The sequence below is a fragment of the Ischnura elegans genome, chromosome 6 (assembly GCF_921293095.1).
Source record: "Ischnura elegans chromosome 6, ioIscEleg1.1, whole genome shotgun sequence".
Lineage (NCBI taxonomy): Eukaryota > Metazoa > Arthropoda > Insecta > Odonata > Coenagrionidae > Ischnura > Ischnura elegans.
The window spans coordinates 44,655,678-44,675,479 of record NC_060251.1 but is presented as its reverse complement, the minus strand read 5'-3'; the positions used below and the strand labels follow the sequence as shown (position 1 = coordinate 44,675,479).

Genomic DNA, 19,802 nt, shown 5'->3' with positions numbered 1-19,802 from the left:
CGTTTTATATTTTGTGCGGCGTAAAATTTATCGTTTTACTTCGCCATGGCACCATCACCTGTATATACAAAAAATTCAATGCAAAAAATCAAAGCAGAGGGTACTCATTAAATTATTTCCTAAAATTAAAGATAAAAACTGACACAAAGACATTGGGTTCCTCAGTCCCTTGGGAAAATTTAAACTTCCTCGAAATGAAATACCCGAAAAATAATTGGTGAGCTGAAGCGATGCGTACCCTGACACCGGAGTGTACGTTTGGAATACCTAGGCAAATTTTTTATCAAACAGTTTTTAGTCAGCTTTCACAATCCATAAGTTCTTAAACAAGCATAAAATTTCTTCAAAATTTACTTTACCAAAACTTGTAATGAAAAGTGTGCCTTACTTGATGCGAAAACTTTACTGTACTTATATGTCTGTTTTTTATGATACTTATATGGCTCCAATCACAGGAGCCATAAATACCAAGTGCCATGATAGCAACTTATTCTAAGAACAAACTTTTGGAAACGAGGCAGAAAGGGGACTGTTCTTCATGCCATTTATCAAAAAGAATATTCATGGCATATCAAAATGACTGATCATGAGCTGCAAAAAAAGGAACACCTGTTTCTTATCGAACGATTAAGGTCCATCAAGTCAGTAGCGGGGTGAATTTGGCGTAACGGGGAAGCTAGTAACCTTCCTTCCCCTTCGATAGCGACAGCAGTAAATCTGTAAAACCGCAGGAGGATGATGTGTTTTCCGTATTTTCCGATTTGGAAACCATGTCTCGCTCCTACACCATCATTTCTGCTTCGAGATGAAAGCGATACACTGCAGTGCGGACTGTCACGACATCGGAAGGAAAAAGTCACTCTCGCCTAACATCAAACATATTCCCGAGAGGAACCACTGAAATACACCAAATACATCCTCTGACCATCGTAATCCTGAGACTATCGAAAACTAGAAGAAATTCTATATCTAAAGTTGGCGTTTTACGGTCGAAAATTGGCTTTAGCCCTCCTTATAATTCGAAATTGCATTTCCTTGACTCAAAGTAGGATATTGCTTTAGCTTGGTATATTGCTTGATAAACTTTCCTTTAAAGAGCCTTTAAGGAATAAAAAGAAAATATTAATTACAGCATTTGATAAATAAGATATTTCACCATATTTTAAACATATTGCCATGTTTCCAAACAGAACAATTGTGCTAAACGTTGAATTAGTTATTACCTTACTGGCCATTGTGATCCTTTATATAAAACCACATACTTTTGTATAATATATTAGATATAAGTAGATATATAAGTATAAATAGATCTCTTCATCAGCCTAACTTTTATCTGAGGCGTTGATTGACCACTAACCACACGCTCTACCTATTAGACTTCAATATTGATGTTCGACCATTGAATTTCTACGGAACAGCTCTTAATGATGACAGACTACTGAATGATTCATTAGAAATATGAGATGTTTTACTTCCACGCTTGAATTTGTATTTTCCATTATAACTGAATTTCAAACCCATACTAGCACCTAGCAGAATATTCCACTTAAACTTTTCGATAAGAATATGTAACAAACCATTTCAAGCGGTTATACCTTGTGATAATAATATAAAATTGTATATAATCGTAAAAACGCCTTCATTATTTATTCCTGCATAAAGAAAATGAAAATGGTTACCTATCATACACGCAGTCATCCAAAAATAAACTGATGCCAATAAAAATTCTTTGGCCCAGCGAATAGATTTTATATTACAAAAAAAATTTTAATAAGGACCTTTCAATCAAAATATATGTAAGCCCATCATTAATACACCATAGACGCTGAATATTCCTCACAAACCCTTCAATGTGAGCTGTGTTTTATCCCCTAAGCTCTTCGTTCTGCTTCGAAAAATTCAATATCGTTCTTGAGCAAAGAATACCCTAAACCAATTATTTAGGACCCCATTTCCGAAATGAGCCATTGGATCTTAGGCAAAAACTAAACTAACAAAATAACAAATAATAGTGGGCGTAGTCATTTATGAACACCAATTAATCAGCCTCAAGGGTCGGTCTAGTTAGAATTCTACGCTCTAATCCAGTTTTTTCAACCCGATTATAATCAATGTCGTTCTTGAGCATGGGTTAACTGAAACGTATTGCTCCGATGCAATGAATTACCTTCATTTCGAGGGTATGCGGCATTTTATCCTTTGTTTTCTCAACACTCCACACACTTCTTTACACCCCTTTGTTATCGCTTGGCACTCGCACCACCTCAGTTCAAATACTGACGCACTGACCCGATTATATAGCGTCCGCGTATTCAACCCGACCCCAATAAAACATTAATAGGGGACACTAACACAGATCCTCTCTTGCCGCGACAAAGTAAACTGACTGGGCCATAATGATTCCATGTTACCGTACATGGTCATTTGACATAGTTTTACGAGATGGTTTACATTACACCTCTCAAAATGGAGTACATCTACGATATGCACGCTGAAACATAGGGACGCATTATTGGTACCCTGGCATAGAGCTTAGACTGTATTCAAATGCTGAAGGCTTAAGTTTGGTTTATCTAATAAAGAAGACTATGAGATACATCCACCACTATGACCCTTAGGTCACATTTATTTTAAACTTCCCCCATGCCTCAAGTATTGAACGTTACGACTGATGAAACGGAAAATTCCAAAAGAGGTAATTTTCTCTTTAATTATTCAAGTGCGCTATTCTTCTCTTCTACTGCTTTTGAAAATGATGTGTTTGCAAATTTTTAGAGGCAAGATTCTTGATGAAAGATGGGGTAGTATGGAAATGAGTTAGAGAGCCCTCTAGATAGCCATATGTTAACTCCTTTTGCGACGAAGCAGTAGAAGGTTAATGGGAATCCAGAGGAAGTTATTACTAGAAGAGTTATAAGTTATTCCTTAATAAGCTCTGGACCAAGAACATTGATTTCTCCTCCTCCACGGCAAGTTACAGCTTAAATCTATGGTATTATATCCAGTTGATAACACAGAGGTAGCCTGAGCGCTGTATAGTTATGTTAACATGACGAACGCTGTGAATGTCTGAGAATCAGGGATGGGGAGAAGGGTTGTAAACATTCCTGTGACTACTCGTTGATGAGAGGAAAGATGTTGCTGCATGGCTATTTCCCTCCAAGAGGATTAAAATTTTGGTGATTGTACCTAATAAAGAAGATTTAAATTTCTGAGGCAATTCAGTCACATTGAGTGAAAACAAAAGCTTTCGGTGCTTGAAAAACTCCGCGGTCCTCCTTCACTTTCTCTCTCATAACTTTGCTGCGATGTTAACATGCACGTAACTTGAGAACTACGCATTAAGTAGGCAGAATTTAACAGTAAGTTTTTAGCCAATTCACTTCCTCAAAAATTGGATTCACTGTTTGAGCACGCCCCTTGAATATTCAGACCTTTTTACAGGAGGCAAAAAATTGTGCAACATGGCGAAAGTGTGGACGCACGTATTAAAATACATAATTACTAGGTGAATTATATGAACGCAAGAGCAAATGCAATTGCAAAAGGTATCACAGTAGCCTCTACTCTAATACTATTATAAGTGCGTGCTGTTTTGAGAAAAACGTGCTGTTTAAAACGTTCTGTTGTTTTCTAGATTAAACAGTTAACAGAAATCATGTTTTATGTGTAAGCTTTACCTATTAAATAATTTTGAAATAATGGTTGTTTTGTCCAAGAAATGACCCGAAAACTAAAGAAGCTGTTTCATTTTCCGTCAGTAGCAAATATGGTTTCATTTAAATGCTTGATGTCAGAATCTTGCAAGTATCACATGGTCTTTCGGAACTCAGGCAGCAATAATGCACTTGTTAGAAAAATTGATAAGTTAATAAATTATTCTAACATGTATTAAATGAGACGACCCATTGTAAATACAGGAAAAAATATACGAATGGGCAACATTTATTGTTTGTAACAACTGTTGAAGTCTTTGTGTGTCGACAAAATTCGAGTATTATAAAACTACTGCCAGGAAAAATCTTGGTGTTTTTTATTATTTTGCTGGTAGCATTAGCTTGGGATTTTGTTTTTCAAAATGCTTGAGTCTCGAGAGGTGGTTTCGGTACCTTGCCTTCTCACTAGATATCTACTCTCTCAGCCTTGTGGTCCAGATTCTGCGTCACGAACAGTAGGAAGTACGTCGAACACTCCTCAGTTCCACTCCACATCCGTCTATTATTCCACCCGCTAGCACCTCTTGTCTCAACCGTCAGCTTTCCAGTCCCACTCTCCTAGAGAACCGCGGGCCACCCCCAACCTAACCCTTTTGGCGACGAAAATTCCGACCGTGTGCGGCGGGAAGGCAACCGTAGACGCACATGCATCGGACACATAATGTATACATGCACGGGACACCCGACCAGGAGAGAAGCACAGGGATATGGGGGAGAGTTATGTTCACTTACTTCGTCTGCTGTCCCCGTTTATGGTGTAGTTGACGTCATAGTGGATGTCAGTGATGTGCCAGAAGTAGCCTGCAACGGAAGAGAGAGGAGTACAATGAGTGAGTGAAACTTGTCACATAAGAGGCCTTGAGTAAAGAGATTGCCCGATATGACGGGGTACCGGACAAGAAAATGGAAGCACTTATCCCACCGAAGCGTAATCAACGCACAAATAGGGAGGGAGGACAATGAGGTTGCTGCAAGAGCCTACCCATGAGATGGACGCTAGACAATATCATCGAATACGTCCCATAATGAAGCTGAGGCCGCTATCAGAGGGATGCGAGGGTACAGGGATGACAATGAGCCATTTATCAGACCATCACGTAGGTCTGGTGCCAGGAAAGTTAATGGCTTCAGCATAAAAAACTTGGTGAACGAGTTACATATAATAATTTAGCAAATGAGTTTTGGACGTTAAGTAAATATTCTCACAACTATGTTAAACCATGGTTAAGGTGATAGATACCAACTCATTTATCGCTTGTATTATTTGCATTTTCAACGGTAAATGGTAATATGAAGTACAGTGACCAGTATTAAACGAGATTTAAGTTTAAATAGGCTAAATTTTTAGTTTTGCAAAAAACGATTAGTGGATATAGATGAGAAATAACTATGGGATATTAAGTTGCTTTCTTATGTAGGTGCCTTTAACACAGCTTAATCAAAAGGTAGCCAGGGGGTAGGTAAAATAAAAAAAGGCTATCAATATTAGACTGTTAAAGTTTCATCTCAAAGGAGTTATAGCCCTCGGCAAAAGTTTGCCGACATATGATAGGCAATAAAAGTTAACTGAAAGTATTATGAACTATTTTATAGGCAATTGCATCATCGCGATGCATCGGTCTATTTCACTGTTTTTTCCACACGTACTTTGCAAAGAGAAGCATTTGTTTAGGTATTGGAACAATTATAAGTGACGAACTGCCATTAGCAATTAAGTACAATTATGTTCATGCCAGCAAACATTTATCTCATTATTGCGTTGAAAAATGCAAAAGATTTACTTCGCTGCGTCAGAGAAGAAACTTTATTATGATGTCAGACGCTTGGAAAGGGTTCATTCTGCATCTATATTGCGCCGACCAAAGCAAGCGCCGTAAAGTTAGATGGAGAATAAATCTCTCAGCTTCATACCATTCCATCATAAATCCCATTAGGGAATATACTTAATGACCTCTACTCTCTTTGAGAAGTTTCAATTTTTACGCGTTGCAAAACTCAAAAGAAGCTGAAGTAGCCTTTTACACCTATATTGACCCTGAATGAAGACGCCATAACGCTCTTTATAGCTGTTTATGAAACCTTCTGAGGAAAAATGAAAGCCCATAAAATACCCCTAGGAATTCTTCTTTCTTGGAAGGCATCCTTTAGAAAATTTCAACTTAAATTAATGTCTAAAGCTACGTCAGCGATAACATAAAAAACTCGTCTTTTAATTAGCAGTCAAAAATGAAAAACATTACGGAATTGAGAAAAGCCATTAGAACCCATCAGCTGTATAGTGGCTGGAAAGAAAAAAAAATCCTTTTCCAATGCAGTAAACGTGTAAAAGGTCTTAGATTCTTAGCCGTTCGCTAAAAACTTCACAGCATTTGATAAAAATAAGCATATTTCGGAAGTAATGACAGAAATTATTTTGTTCAACGAATTCTAGTGAAGCAATATAATCATCATTTTCAAAGTCAGAATGTAATTCAGCTTTAAAAATGTGATTCATAAAACAAAAAATATGGGAATATTTCAAGAACAAATTAGGAAACAAATGACTGCTGACGGTTTCACAAACATAGATTTAGGTTTGATATATATTATGCCTCAAGGAAACTAAGTATAGCCATTATAATAACGAAAAACTAAAAGCGATTTTCAAACACACATCACAATAACAATAGCACTCACAAATTGGATGATTATTTTATCGATCATAATTCACCTCCCACTTGCTACGACTGATCGGATCTGCAGAATATAATACGCGAAAAAAATTAAGATACGTGCATTTTACCTTTTTCATCAAGAAAGATACCACGAGGTAATATCAAGCTCACTCAAATACGCCCTTACTAAATAATGGAATTCAATATCTACATAGGATGGACCATTAAACGCAAAATTTCGCCATTAATGGGTGATTTGTTTGCATAGACTAATGAAATTAGGCACATGCAAGGAATAAGAGCATCATAATTGTAATATGTAACCTTAACTGGACTGTTATATTTTTATTAAACCTATGAATGTGAGATTAAGTATTCAAAAACAAAAGTTAGACGATGACTTGAGATAAGTGACCATCAGTAAATATTAATAAATTTACGAAAAAACGTGTAAATGGTAAATTTTAAAGGAAAGATAATCCGGTTCATCAGATGAATGCCAATTCTTGTTATCTATCTAATTTTTGCTGCACACACATTTGCTTTTCATTTTTTTTTAATTGTACCCAAGTATATTACAAATGGTTTTTAATGTACTAAATTCACAAAAATGAATAATTAATGTGTCAAATTTCGAAGCATTGTTGCAGTGGAAGGTTGGAGTTATATTTGTAAAAGAACAGAACTCATAACTTTGTCGTCACTGGAGGGTTACGTGAATACCGAAACTTGTCGCGTTTAAAATAAATTTATTCGAAATCAATAATCATCAGATATCCTTCTTTAGATTAGCCTGACGCAGCTCTCCGCAAAATTCTGTTATCAGCTAATCTTTAGGAATTTTTTTACTATATTCTCTTCATGACCTGATAAATGCATCCATGGCCTAGCTTTTCTGTACTTCTATTTCATTTGTTCTCGTACGATAAAATTCATTGTAAGATCGTGACTAATGATGCTGCCGATTAAATTTTCCCATATTTTTCGCAAGGATCTCAATATACTTATTTCACCACATGTATTATTACGATGGACTAGAGTTGCTTGGCATTGAGGATGTTTTTAATGTCCCCAGCTGCATTAATCTGATTGACTTGGAGGTTGCAAGCTTTTGCGAGTATGCCATGGTCGAAAATACAAACTCCTGTCAATTGGGCGATATTTACTTTTATGCTCTGGATTTTCTTTATATAATTGAAGTGGCCAACATACAAGTAATCTATGATCTTAAGTTGGGAAATTTGTAAAAATGAAAATCAACAGCAATCTTTAGTTTAAGTGAATTGCCAAAAATGGTGTCATTTGATTCATTATTTCACAGCCCAAAGGTTTAATATGAGTGGTTCTTCAAATGGAATCTATAGCAACTCACTCAAAAATTTACTCACGTTGTTTCCAAAAGATGAATCACATATGTATATTGAAGATAAAACATCTATTTGAGTAAATGTTTGTTATTATTGTTGCCCAACTTCACACTTCATCGTCATTCAATGTTCTTTGGATCACTTTATTGCTTCTTCTTGATTGTCGTCCATGCTTTTGAACTTCTTAATGTCTTTCCTGCACTAATGGCTAAATGATTTTCCATTTTGTTGAGTCGGGAGAGTATATTACATGGATTTTCAGTATTTTTCCCTTGTTCAGCTCCATATGCACCATTTACCTCACATAGTCCATACTTTTCTTTCGAGCTTAAGCTTCACTCACACAACTCCTATCAATATTATCTTCATAATTCCTCAATAACACCACATTTCGGAAGTTTCCGACCTTGGATTCTCTGCTATTGTTTTCGTGCATGCCTCTCTACTACAGAAAAACATGCTCAAAGTCTTAAAACATTGCTTTATTAACTCTTATATTTTCAGCTTAAATCTCCTTGGCCCGAGTGTAATTCATATAGTATATCGATGCTTTAATTTTTAATTGCATTGCTTACTTAGTAAAATATCATTGTTGAAACTAGGCCAGGGCTTCCTTAAAAATGCTGAAGCATCAGTCTCAGAAAGCGTTAACTTTGTTTGCTGGCATTTACCTGATTAACCAGAAAAATTAAATTTAGACCATAAATCAGGATAGATATGTCCTAGAACTAAGGAGGTTAAGTAGACTCCTCTTTCCAAAAATTCTAAGTACATTATTTTACAAATACGTTTGATAACGAAAAAACATTCTGCCTGATAACACCATCACGCAATCCTATCGGTGTGTTCATTTGCTTGGACTCCGACGAGATGCATCCCTTTGACTTCACCGAAGAGTTAGAGCTGTGGCCTTAATATTTATTTCCCTTTTGTTTATGCAGGAAACGGGGGATGGAGGGAGCGATCGCGTTCTCTCGCTATTTTCCGGTCCGACGCCTCCTAAGTGAATTCTCGGATTGGCTCCACTCTTGAGCAGGCCCTGGAGAAAAATCGGGCGCGCCGGCATGGGAAAGTGCGCCGAGTGATTTGACTGAGGGGTTTTGGGGGCTTTTAAAGCGAGGGGAGGCGAGTTGGGAAGCAAATGAAGAGGAAAGGCAAGCCAAGATGAGTGGAAGCGAAGGGCGCTGCGGCTTTCATCAGAGGGAGGGGAGTTGGAAGGGGAGGAGAAACATCTTCCATCACTCCAGCAGAGAACTTCCATCAGCCGGGAGAAAATGCACCAGAGTGGTAACAAGGTTCACACAAACTTTCCTTTTTCAATAAATTACACATTTTTCACAGCAACTCCAACGATCGATTGGAATAGATGCGATGAATTTGTTATTAGGAGCAAATAATGGCAATGATCCGTAAATGTGGTAGAGCTTAATGTAATTTTAGGTAGATTAAGGGAAGCAAGGAAATAAAACTTTGCAAGGTTCACTGTTATTTAATTATGGGCACGACCCGGGTTTCGTAACTTGGTTACATCGTCAGATGACCGATCTTGCATGCATCATACATTTATACACAAAGTACACAAGTGACAGTGAGGACATCTATCGGAAGTCCTTTTCCTTTCCGATAGATGTCCTCACTGTCGCTTGTGTACTTTATGTATAAATGTATGATGCATGCAAGATCAGTCACCTGACGATGTAACCAAGTTACGAAACCCGGGTCGTGCCCATAATTAAATAACAGTGAACCTTACAAAGTTTTATTTCCTTACTTCCAATATGGAGAGGTTTCACAAAGTAAAGCCTGAAGTTATTAGTTATAGATTAAGGGAAGCTCTAAACGGAAGAGGGTAAGGGTGAGAAAGATGAAAATCGCATTTATAGAGTAATAGAACGATACAAAAAAATATCTATCATTGAGATAGTATTGACTATGCCCAAGATTGACACATCATTTTGTACTCTACGTTATCAGCATGCCAAAAAACTGTGGGACCGCAATTTTCGCCACACAGCCAAGTCAATCTCATTCTAAATGACTAATTAATTACAGGAATTGTGCGACAGCGATCGATCCAAACGCTTTAGACTAGAAAAGGAGCAGTAGCAACGGGGGACCTAATTAGGATTCATACCAACTTTTCGTTACCAAATTTCCCTGATTTCGAATCCATTTATTCACCTCATTTTATATCAATTGCAAAGCAGTCCTATAAAAGGTTTATGAAAGTATACAAGAAAGTGAATTGAAAAACAAAGTCAAACAAAAATAGTAGTATCACAATTAAACTCATGTAACCTAAGTTGGAGCTACGCCTTTCCGCGCAGTTAGGGCGGCAAACAAATGACCACTTCACTCCTTGGGCACATCAGCGAAGCGCATGCCTATCCACCATTTTTATCCTCTGGCTATTCCTCTAGAATTTTTCCCTCAAATTTCCTGAAGGTAGACCTCCCCCCGGACTGGGCCAGAGGCGTGCGAACTTCAATATTTCAGTCTCCTCCGACGCCTCGCAGTTTGAAAATCTTCTTATCTGGGGTATCCGAAGGCTTCACCCGGGATTTGAACCTAAAACCCCTCGATCAGCAGCCAGATGCTCTACTGACTAAGCTACCATACTCCCCCTGCATAGATACACACTACTAAGAGGTGCTAACTAGTCACCGATATATTAAAGATAAAATTTTATTGCCATGTCTTAGCACACAATAGTATGATGAAGACAAAGGTATTTTAGTCTTAGAAGAGAAAAAAAATCATTTCAAGATAAGTCTTTCAAGAATGAGAAGCGCAATGGCAAGATAACAACGGAATAAAATTACACATAAATCAAGATATTAGCAAGCAGGAAAAGATGCCAAGACTAGCGTTCAACTAGGGAATAATATGAAAAGATAACCTGGGATTCCGGGTAACAAGCGATGGACGAAGTAAGCGAGAAGTTGAATAGTCAAGGTCTGGAAGGCATTTCACACTAAAATTCATCCGAGACTCAGGGATTTGAACATTGAAATAAGGAAAAAAATCATCACAATTACAACTCACAGGTTCATTTTCGGCAAGTAGATGATGATAGAAACGATAAAATAAAGCATTCGAGGAGTAATTTTACGTAAGAATAACTGAACAGAGGTATTGGTCACATAATGAGAACTGATGAGGAATGGGTTACTAATGAAGAAATTAAATAATTGATAAACCTTTGAATCCCAAGGCCATTATTAATACCATAAATTTCATCATGTTAACTTACTGTATACTATTTTGTAGCTTGTCGACGTAAAAATGTATTAGGTGCAAAAGCAGGATAAATAACAAAATATTACAGAGAAATGAAAGTCCTAAAGACGCTGCTCATAATTAATCCAGAAATCGCAATGGTCATAGTAACCATCTTTAAACCACATTTTGAATATATAAAAAAATGTTTTAATTCATGTTATAAAACCTTAAATGTCTTCAGTTTTTTGAAGACATTAAATATTGTCCTTGCTGCTCGCACAAGTATGTAAGTGTATAAATCCCGATGGGTAATAATTCAATGTGATAGAACACAAAGAAACTTTACCAAAATGATATCTTACTGAGTTGGAACGATACATATGAAAATACCAGTTTTAACACCAGCAGAAATTACTATTTTACATCCAAAATGCTGACTCGGATCCTAATTTATCTCGGAAAATGTTAATATGGGTATTGCGACAGCGATGCATCAAGTTAATCAGAGTATCATTTTAAAATATCATTAGGTGAATGACGCAGTGTCATCCCTTGGGGAATAAAAGAATATCTCGAATGTGCTGGGAAGTGTATTCAAAATTTAAGCTCGTAAACTAAGGGCACCGGTCAAGGAAAGTCAGCAGGCCAGTGTCACGGGTCGTAAATATTCAACAGGGTCCGCTTAGCGGTCAAATTCATGATGGACGGCTTTTTGGAGGCAGGGACTCGTTGGATGGTGGAGTGCGTAATGGGTCCAAAAAGGTAAAGGTGGCAATCAATGTTGAATGGAATTGGCGTAAAATTTAGCACGTTCCCAAAGCAAAAGGTGAGAGGAACTGCGAAAGAATCGATATTTTGAAAGGTAAAATGGAGCCCTTACTGTGAATATAACTATTTCTAAGGGATTAAAAATAATAATTATTAAAACCATTGAGTCCCTTCCTCCATCCAACCCTATGTCAATTAACCAATGAAAAATATTTAATACAATTTGCATCTTCAATTAGAAGAAGATTGAATGGACTTTAGGATAAAAACATTATTGCCATTAATGGACATGGATACGTAAGGAATAATGAGACAGAAAACAACTACCTAAAAAGTGCAAATTTTAAATAATAATAATAAAGTGCCATTATTGGAGACCATATATTTCCTTCTTCTATCCAAACCCTCGTCAATTAAATAACACTAAATATTTACAACAATTTTCATCGTCAACCTACATGAATAGCGTATGCAGCAGTCAAGGATTAAAAATTATTGTAATTGATATACAAGGAGACGTAGAGCGTATGAATTGATACATATCATATTGTAGAGGCAATGTATTGAGATAAAGAGAATCTACTTAAATAGCGCAAATTTGAAATCGTTATAATAACGCGTATTTATTGGAGACCAATTATTCCCAGCCTCTATCCAACCCCTTTTCAATTAGCTTATACTAAATATTTACCAAAATTTGCATTATCAAAAGCATACACGAATAACATTGAATGCAGTTTAGGATAAAAACATCATTACCATCAATGTAAGTGGAAACTTAAGGATAATGGAAAAAAAAGGATGATACTCTATGTATACAACAAATAATAATAATCGAATGAGTAAAACGATATGCATACTTGAAAGAAAAACCTAAAATTGTTGGTTATTATTTTTTTAGGACAAAAGCGCTGCGGGAATACACCCAGTCAAAAAGGAAGATAAAAACTATCCGAGAACCTGCTGAGAGAGAACTATTTTTTTTTGTAGATGCAAACAGAAAAATACATAATGCCTCCACTACCCGAATAAATAACAGAACTAAGGAAAATATTTAAGAATTTTGGGCTAGAACTATTACGATTTTACAATTCACGTAGTTGCGATGCTAAAATTTAATGCTAAAAAAAGTCGTTTTAAAGCCTCCATCACAAATTTATCACTGTTGAATAAATCAAAGGCCTTATTTCCAGATATATCGTATAATCACACTGATATCACATCCTTTATTTGGTTTATAGCATTACATATAGGGCATAATGCGTAGCAGGGATGCACGCACGTGAATTCAACGTTCACCATAGTATTTATTTATTGTACGGACAGATAGACAGATACACTGTACATGTCATTTAAAAATAAAATATTTACTTCCATTGCTTGTTAATCTGCGAGAATTACAAAAACTCTTATCTATGTGGACCATATTTAGACAAGCTTATGAAAAAAATATGAAAAATATATAACATTATTAAAAAAAATACAAGGATTATAATTGGCGGATAATATCCGTGTCAGCATACTATAAATACAGTAAGGGTGAGAAAGAGCCATAAATACCTATTTGTTTCGTGATGAATTTCAAAATAGGGTCAATAGGGATTACAATATGGGCATCGAATACTATATTATGTATATTTCTATATAAAGACTCTCAATCCCAGAGATAAATTAAAGATTGCATAACAAAAGGATCTGGTACCGAAATAAAGATATTATAACCTTATCCCTGCTGAACCTTTGTTTTCGTAGATGCAGCATCATTTTATGATCACCATTACGCGCGGCAGTAACCGCTTTAATTTTGCAAAGGATACCTTCATAACGCTATTTTAAAGAAATTTGGAACAAAGTCTTTTCAATCAACCTATGCAATGCGTTCCAGGTTGCATTGTCAACTCTATTGCGAGTTTAACGCCGTTTGATGAATATTTTCGTTTCATTTAATGCGCGAGAGAGTGACGTATAAAATCACTGCTGCAAAAAATGTTATTCCAGTCATTGGAATTGCTGTAGAACGAAAAAATCGATTGCAGGGAAATAAATACTGCTCGGCAACACGTCCAGCCCCAAGGAATAATTATTTCAAAGCGTTCTCTGAACCCGAAATCAGGCCGCACACACCCAAAGGAAAATGTTATGCTCATCGCATCACACCTATCCATTGCCTTGACTTCGTTTTCGTGATTTTCAATTCACAAGGCGCAGTACGAGGTAATCTCAGACCCATGGACGGATACCACGCCAATTACACAAATCTACGGCTGACCCTGCAACGCTGTTTGCAAGGGTTACGCTACGAGAGTTTGACGCAATCGACAAACAAGGTTTAATTGGACCAATATTCCTCTGCGAAACCATAATCAATACGTATGGCCTCGGTAATTGACCAATTACGCCTCCAAAACCCTTTTCAAGTGCAACTGGGTTAGCGCAGCAAACACGTCGACACGCGAGCCGGGGTCCCACGGAAAAGCGAGCGGGGTGCAGTCACATAAACTAGGTGCGTATCATTCCGCATAGTTCCAAGGACAGCCGTTAGCGTGATTGAAGGCTGTTCCCCGTATTAAAATAAGCTTATCTAACAGCAATACTCTGGACAGAAAATGCCTCCGGGTCTAACAGAATGCCTTTGAAGTTCGCGTTCTCAATGAAAAATTCATCCCTCGGTGCACGTGGTCATTTTAGGATGTAAATAGTTATCTATGCTGAAAATCAGGAGTATACCATTACGAAAAATTCTATAAAACTCTATAGTAAAATATATTCTTTGAAAAGGTATAGTAGAGCATATATCATATTTAGGAACTGACCGAAAATATCACATAATTACTCTAATTTTTGTCGGCAAGTTAAAGTTATGGCAGAAAAATATTTACGTTGTATTTTAAGGTTGAGAGAAATCGATATTTCATTAGGTGGCCGCTTACCTAATTTTATAGCAAATGTCACACGTGCTGGAATTCCGTTTCAGGCAATGAATATCGTTTTCACGTTATGGTCCCAGTTTTTTTACGTGGACTAATGAGCTTTATTAGAACAAGGCCTACCAAGAGGCGTTACGTATAGCCTTCGAATTTAAATGAAAAGTCTTTGACTTGATAAAAGGTTTTTCTAACAGCATGTTAAGATTAAAAATGAGAGGCTATAGTAATTTCCAACTTAAATATTTGATTACAATATCCTTCTAGATATTTATCATCTCCATTTAGGATCAACAACTGTCTGTGAACTGTCACATTATTGCGTCAAAAACTGTTTGAGACGAAAAATTCGGAAAATAAAAGTATAAACTTTGTTTTTGTTTTAATTGTAAATGTGTTCAAAACCGAGCATTTTCTTGGTAGCAACTATATATATAATATTACATGAAGTATTGCCTATAAACATACTCCTTATTAACCGTTTACAATCCAATGCACCTTTTTGGCCTAAAAATTAATGAAAATTATATTTCGTACATGTGAATAATTTTATAGCTTTTGTTATGTAAATAAAGTATGGAAGTAATTTATAAACTGAATCGCATCACTTGTGCATACTTTGGTCGTTAACTATTACTTTTCCAAATTGGCTATTTTCATCACCTCTGTACTCATTATGCGGTTTACTCAATACTCTTCCCTACACTCGCTCTCCAGTATCAAATGCTCATTTATTCAAATTACCAATGCATATAACATCGTTTAACTTATTTTTTGGTCAAGTGTATTTTTATTTTTCATGCAATAGCAAAATGTTGCGGCGTGTTTCCATTTGGGAATATGCTTTAATACGAAATTAATTTTTTTTCGGGTTGTACTTCATAATATATCTTAATTAGTTGTAAAAAAATTAACAAGCCAGTTGGTAAGTGAGGTTTGTCTTTAAATGACTAACCCTTCTAACCCAGAGCTGCATCTGGGATATATTAAATTTCAGGAATTTTCAACTTGAAAACATGAAAAATTTTTTCTCACCCACAATTATCTTCGGAGCTAAACATTTCGTTATTACAATTAACGCCACAAAGTAATGTGTAATTTTGATGTTTCGTAAATAGAGCAGAAAATTTATAGAATTTGATGCTGCTTAAAAGCAGCATTGGGTTATGATGGGTTAAGAAACAAAAATAATGAATTTAAATCAATTTTTCCCTTACCGAAGTCAACTCACGCCAGCAATCTCATCTTCGCGTCCCTAACCTTCCCTCCCTCACCACAAATGCCCCTAAAACTCAGAATCGTAGAAGACCAGCTCCGACATAATCTCCCTTCAACTCCGACTTGGGATAAATGGGACGTTAGGACCCGGAAAGCGAAGGACGGAGGTCCACGCAATCGAAGCAAAGAGAGGAGCAAAACTTTGATCCCTCTGGGTGAAGGAAGTTTTGGAACTTTTCTATGGAGCCTAAGCGGAGGGTGGCAGGGGATATTTGGGTCCGTGAGGGGGTCGGACGGTTTGAAGGGAGTAGGGGGAGATTGTCCGACTTTTCGTGCCCTAAACCTTTATGGAGTTCCATCGCTTGCTTTCACACGACGGGTTAACCCCTATGGGTTTCCTTCGGATAGCTGTGGGATGAGTTGAGCTGGTAACTGGCGTTTTGACATGGGTATGGGCGAATAAGAACAACTGATAAAGGTAACAAGGTAACCGAGGTAGTATTAACGATTTAAGGGTCTTATTCAAAATCGCACTCAATGCATCTTCAAAAATATGGCTAAACCTTCAATTATTTTATTTTCCTTTGCAAAGGGACTATAAAGAGAAGGCCCTAGACCACCTCGCACAAAAATAACATCATGAATCAGATTCTAGAGCATTAACAATATTGGGCACATTAAACAGCATAGGAATTAGTTTCTATTACTGCCGCTAGTTCATTCTTAAATCGTAACTGTAGGTAACAATAACTGATAATAGTTATATGAAGAAGCTTAGCTGATTTTTTTACATTTTCTTAATTATTTTTTATTTATTTATATGACCCTTAAATAATTAGTTAAACTATTCCTACCTCGCCTATTAGTAGGTACTCCAACAACCTCCACTGGGGGAGTAAGGCAGCCCTTTTTCTGACCAAACCCTAACAATGGCGAGGGAAAAAGGAAAACGTTTTGATAAAGAAAACCTCGATTTCCCTTTCTTGATGTGGGACCAAACTGCTCCCGCATCAAATAACTCCTTACAAAGTATCGCACTAGAAATTGAAGAGAAAGTTTAGGGACAGAATAGCGTATGTGAAATATGGATGAGTATAAGAATGCTGAATAAAGACTCACGAAGGAATCGTTGCCTCAGTTGCCTTGGCGCTCACCCTGTGTCGCTATTCTATATCCGCTCCCCAAAATCTTCACTTCATCCAGCGAAAAAGTAGAAATTAAAAAGTTTCCACCCCTACATTCTTTTCCTGCGCTCCATCGACGAAAAAATTCTATAGCATACATTCCCGTTTCTTTTTACCTTATCTTTCCTTAACCCATTAATGTCCAGAAGATTTTTTTCTAAAAATTTTACTTTTTTTCCTTAAATTATGATTAGGCATCATACCTGATGCGGGAAAAAATATTTTAAAAAATCTCTAACATTTGCATAGTACTTAATCCTACACGTATCTTAAGATACATCTGGGCACTTAAGGGGTCAAAAATGCACATTATCATTTAATTGTGTTTATGCACGTTTTTGCTATATAATTCATTACCCATGTCTTCATCAGTAGTTTTTAATACTTGAATTTGAATTATTACGCATCAAATAATATACTTTTGAGTATTATTATAGTATTATAACGTGAAAGATTTACATTTGCATTTTGAAATTTTACAGCAGTGTGATACTGTATCCGAGTTTTTTTTACCGTATCCATCCCTGTACAAATGATACATCCAAGCTCATCTGAAATATTTGAACCACCATTTTTATTCCTAATTGTTGCCCGGTAATTTGCCAGGAATTGATCACACAGGTCCACTCCGCCCATGTGAGAATTGTAGTCCGCGATCGCCATTGGCATTTCGGAAACAGAATAGCAAACAGGAGTTTTCATTTTTTATGTATGCTAATAGTAATCAATTCTGATATGAATAAGTTGTTAGCAAATATTTTTGTACCTGGTGGTAATTTTCACTCATCCACTAGTCCTAAAAGTACATCTCCTGGACCAAGGTCTGTTCTCTGAAGGTTGACTACAGCATGATAAAGGTTGACTTGATTCGAAAATACACCATAATTTTAACCATAATCTTACTCGTTTCCCTCTAATACATTGCTTGCAGCCATATCTACCATAGTAAAGGTTGATTGATTCATCCACCAAACAGTATTCTCCAGCGCTTACAATTTTGAAAGTCTTGTTCAAAACCTCAAACTAATGTTGAACTTTATATAGCCTATCCTTGCCATCATTCTTCCCATTATAATAATTATCTGCCAGATGCAGAAACCTTAACATTTCTTCAAACCTGTTCCTTCGCATTGACTGAGAAAGTATTTCGATGGTGCAGTCTGGAGATGACCTCCGATAAAGCCATCAACTAAGTAGACGGTGACCTGAGAGAAGCAATATTCCAAAAACTTCATAAATCACTTCGATTTGTACGTACTAAGAATGTACTAACATTTTTAACAATTGTTCATAAAATTTTTCTTGAATTTTATCTGCTGACAGCGCTGATGTTAGAGCTATTTCAGATTTGTTTCACCTCTGCTCCATCACTAAGGTACGTCTTCTCTTCTCAGCGGTAAACGGGAGCCCCTATGCTGTTTTCTTGACTTATATAGCAAGCGGTGTGCAACAAAAGTAACAAAAAAGTATTTACAGAAGAGAAGGTTGAAAAGTCTTTAAAGCGCAGATTCCTCCTTATGTCAGGTATATCTTTTGGAGACTCGAATTTGAATACAAAGTACAGAGTTTTTGGTGATGGAGCGTAGCACAAAGTTCATGTTCATCTTTATCAATGTTCACCAAAGTTGCTTATTTCGTACACTGATTTCCGGCTTGCAAATTGGATATTATTGCCAGAGAAAAGTTGAACCAGAAACAAAGTAATCAATCCATTCCACCGTCGGCGATACAGAATACAAGTAATGCCATGACAGTGGTAGATACATATGGGGGCGAAGGGGGAGCGCGCCCCCCTCTTACGTGGCCGCCCACATTGCCTAACAGGGCAGAACTACAATTGTAACTCTTTCATATCATAAGATGGCATTGCCTTGTATATATAATAATTATATAATATGTATAATAATAATAATGCCTTGTTTATAATCATTTTAAATAAAACTTTCCTAAACTTTGCACGTGACTTGATTATTTTTCATTACGATACAAGTAAAGATAGCTCAAGATATCCTTTATGCCCCCCTTGAATTCTTTTCTGTATCCGCTACTGTGCCAGGATAGGCAACTTGATATTGCGAGTTTTTGCATTTCCAGAAATACAATACTGACTCATTTTCTGCTTCCAATGAAGGTACTTTATCACAATTCAAATGAGGATGCACAACAATTCTGAGAAAATTCCTGTTTTGCTGCATTTACCTAATTGTTCAATATTATACTTCATGAAATGGCAGGACTTCTTCTTCGATCTTCGAAACTGTCTTCGATCTATCACATAATTAGGTTTATAAAATTATTACTTATTCATCTAATCAATAAATAGAATGAAGCATACCTATAAGTCAAAACTTGAATTTTTAGTATCACAAGTGCCCAGACGTATCTTTAGATACGTCAAAACTTTACTGATTAGTTTTGTGATGAGCTTGAAATAAAAATGAATATCTTTAAAAAGATAATATTTCTTATACATTTAAAATAAAACAGGTAAAAACTGGATTCAGATAACTCAATGGTTTATGTGAAAATTTAATTTTCACATGACCATAGCGTAGCGATTTCTGAGTAGTTCATGATCAGCCATGTGTAAGTAAGCATAAAAATTGCAAATATTGGCTTAAATAATCTAAATCACTTGTATACCATTTGAAGACTTTATTATGTCATATTACGTTAAGAAATCGCATTAACAACAAACCACAGAGTATTTAGGAATTTTTAAAGTGTGACGTATCTAAAGATACGTCTG

At 36.3% G+C, this 19,802-nt stretch overlaps 1 protein-coding gene across 1 annotated transcript in view; it reads right to left on the bottom strand.

Moving 5' to 3' along the window:
- The window catches only part of LOC124160597 (acid sphingomyelinase-like phosphodiesterase 3b), a 1,228,662-nt gene that overhangs the window by 344,727 nt on the left and 864,133 nt on the right, over positions 1-19,802 (bottom strand). The window contains exon 5 of the mRNA XM_046536481.1: positions 4,449-4,517. Within this exon, the coding sequence (XP_046392437.1) occupies positions 4,449-4,517 (69 nt within the window). The remainder of the gene's footprint in view (positions 1-4,448; positions 4,518-19,802) is intronic.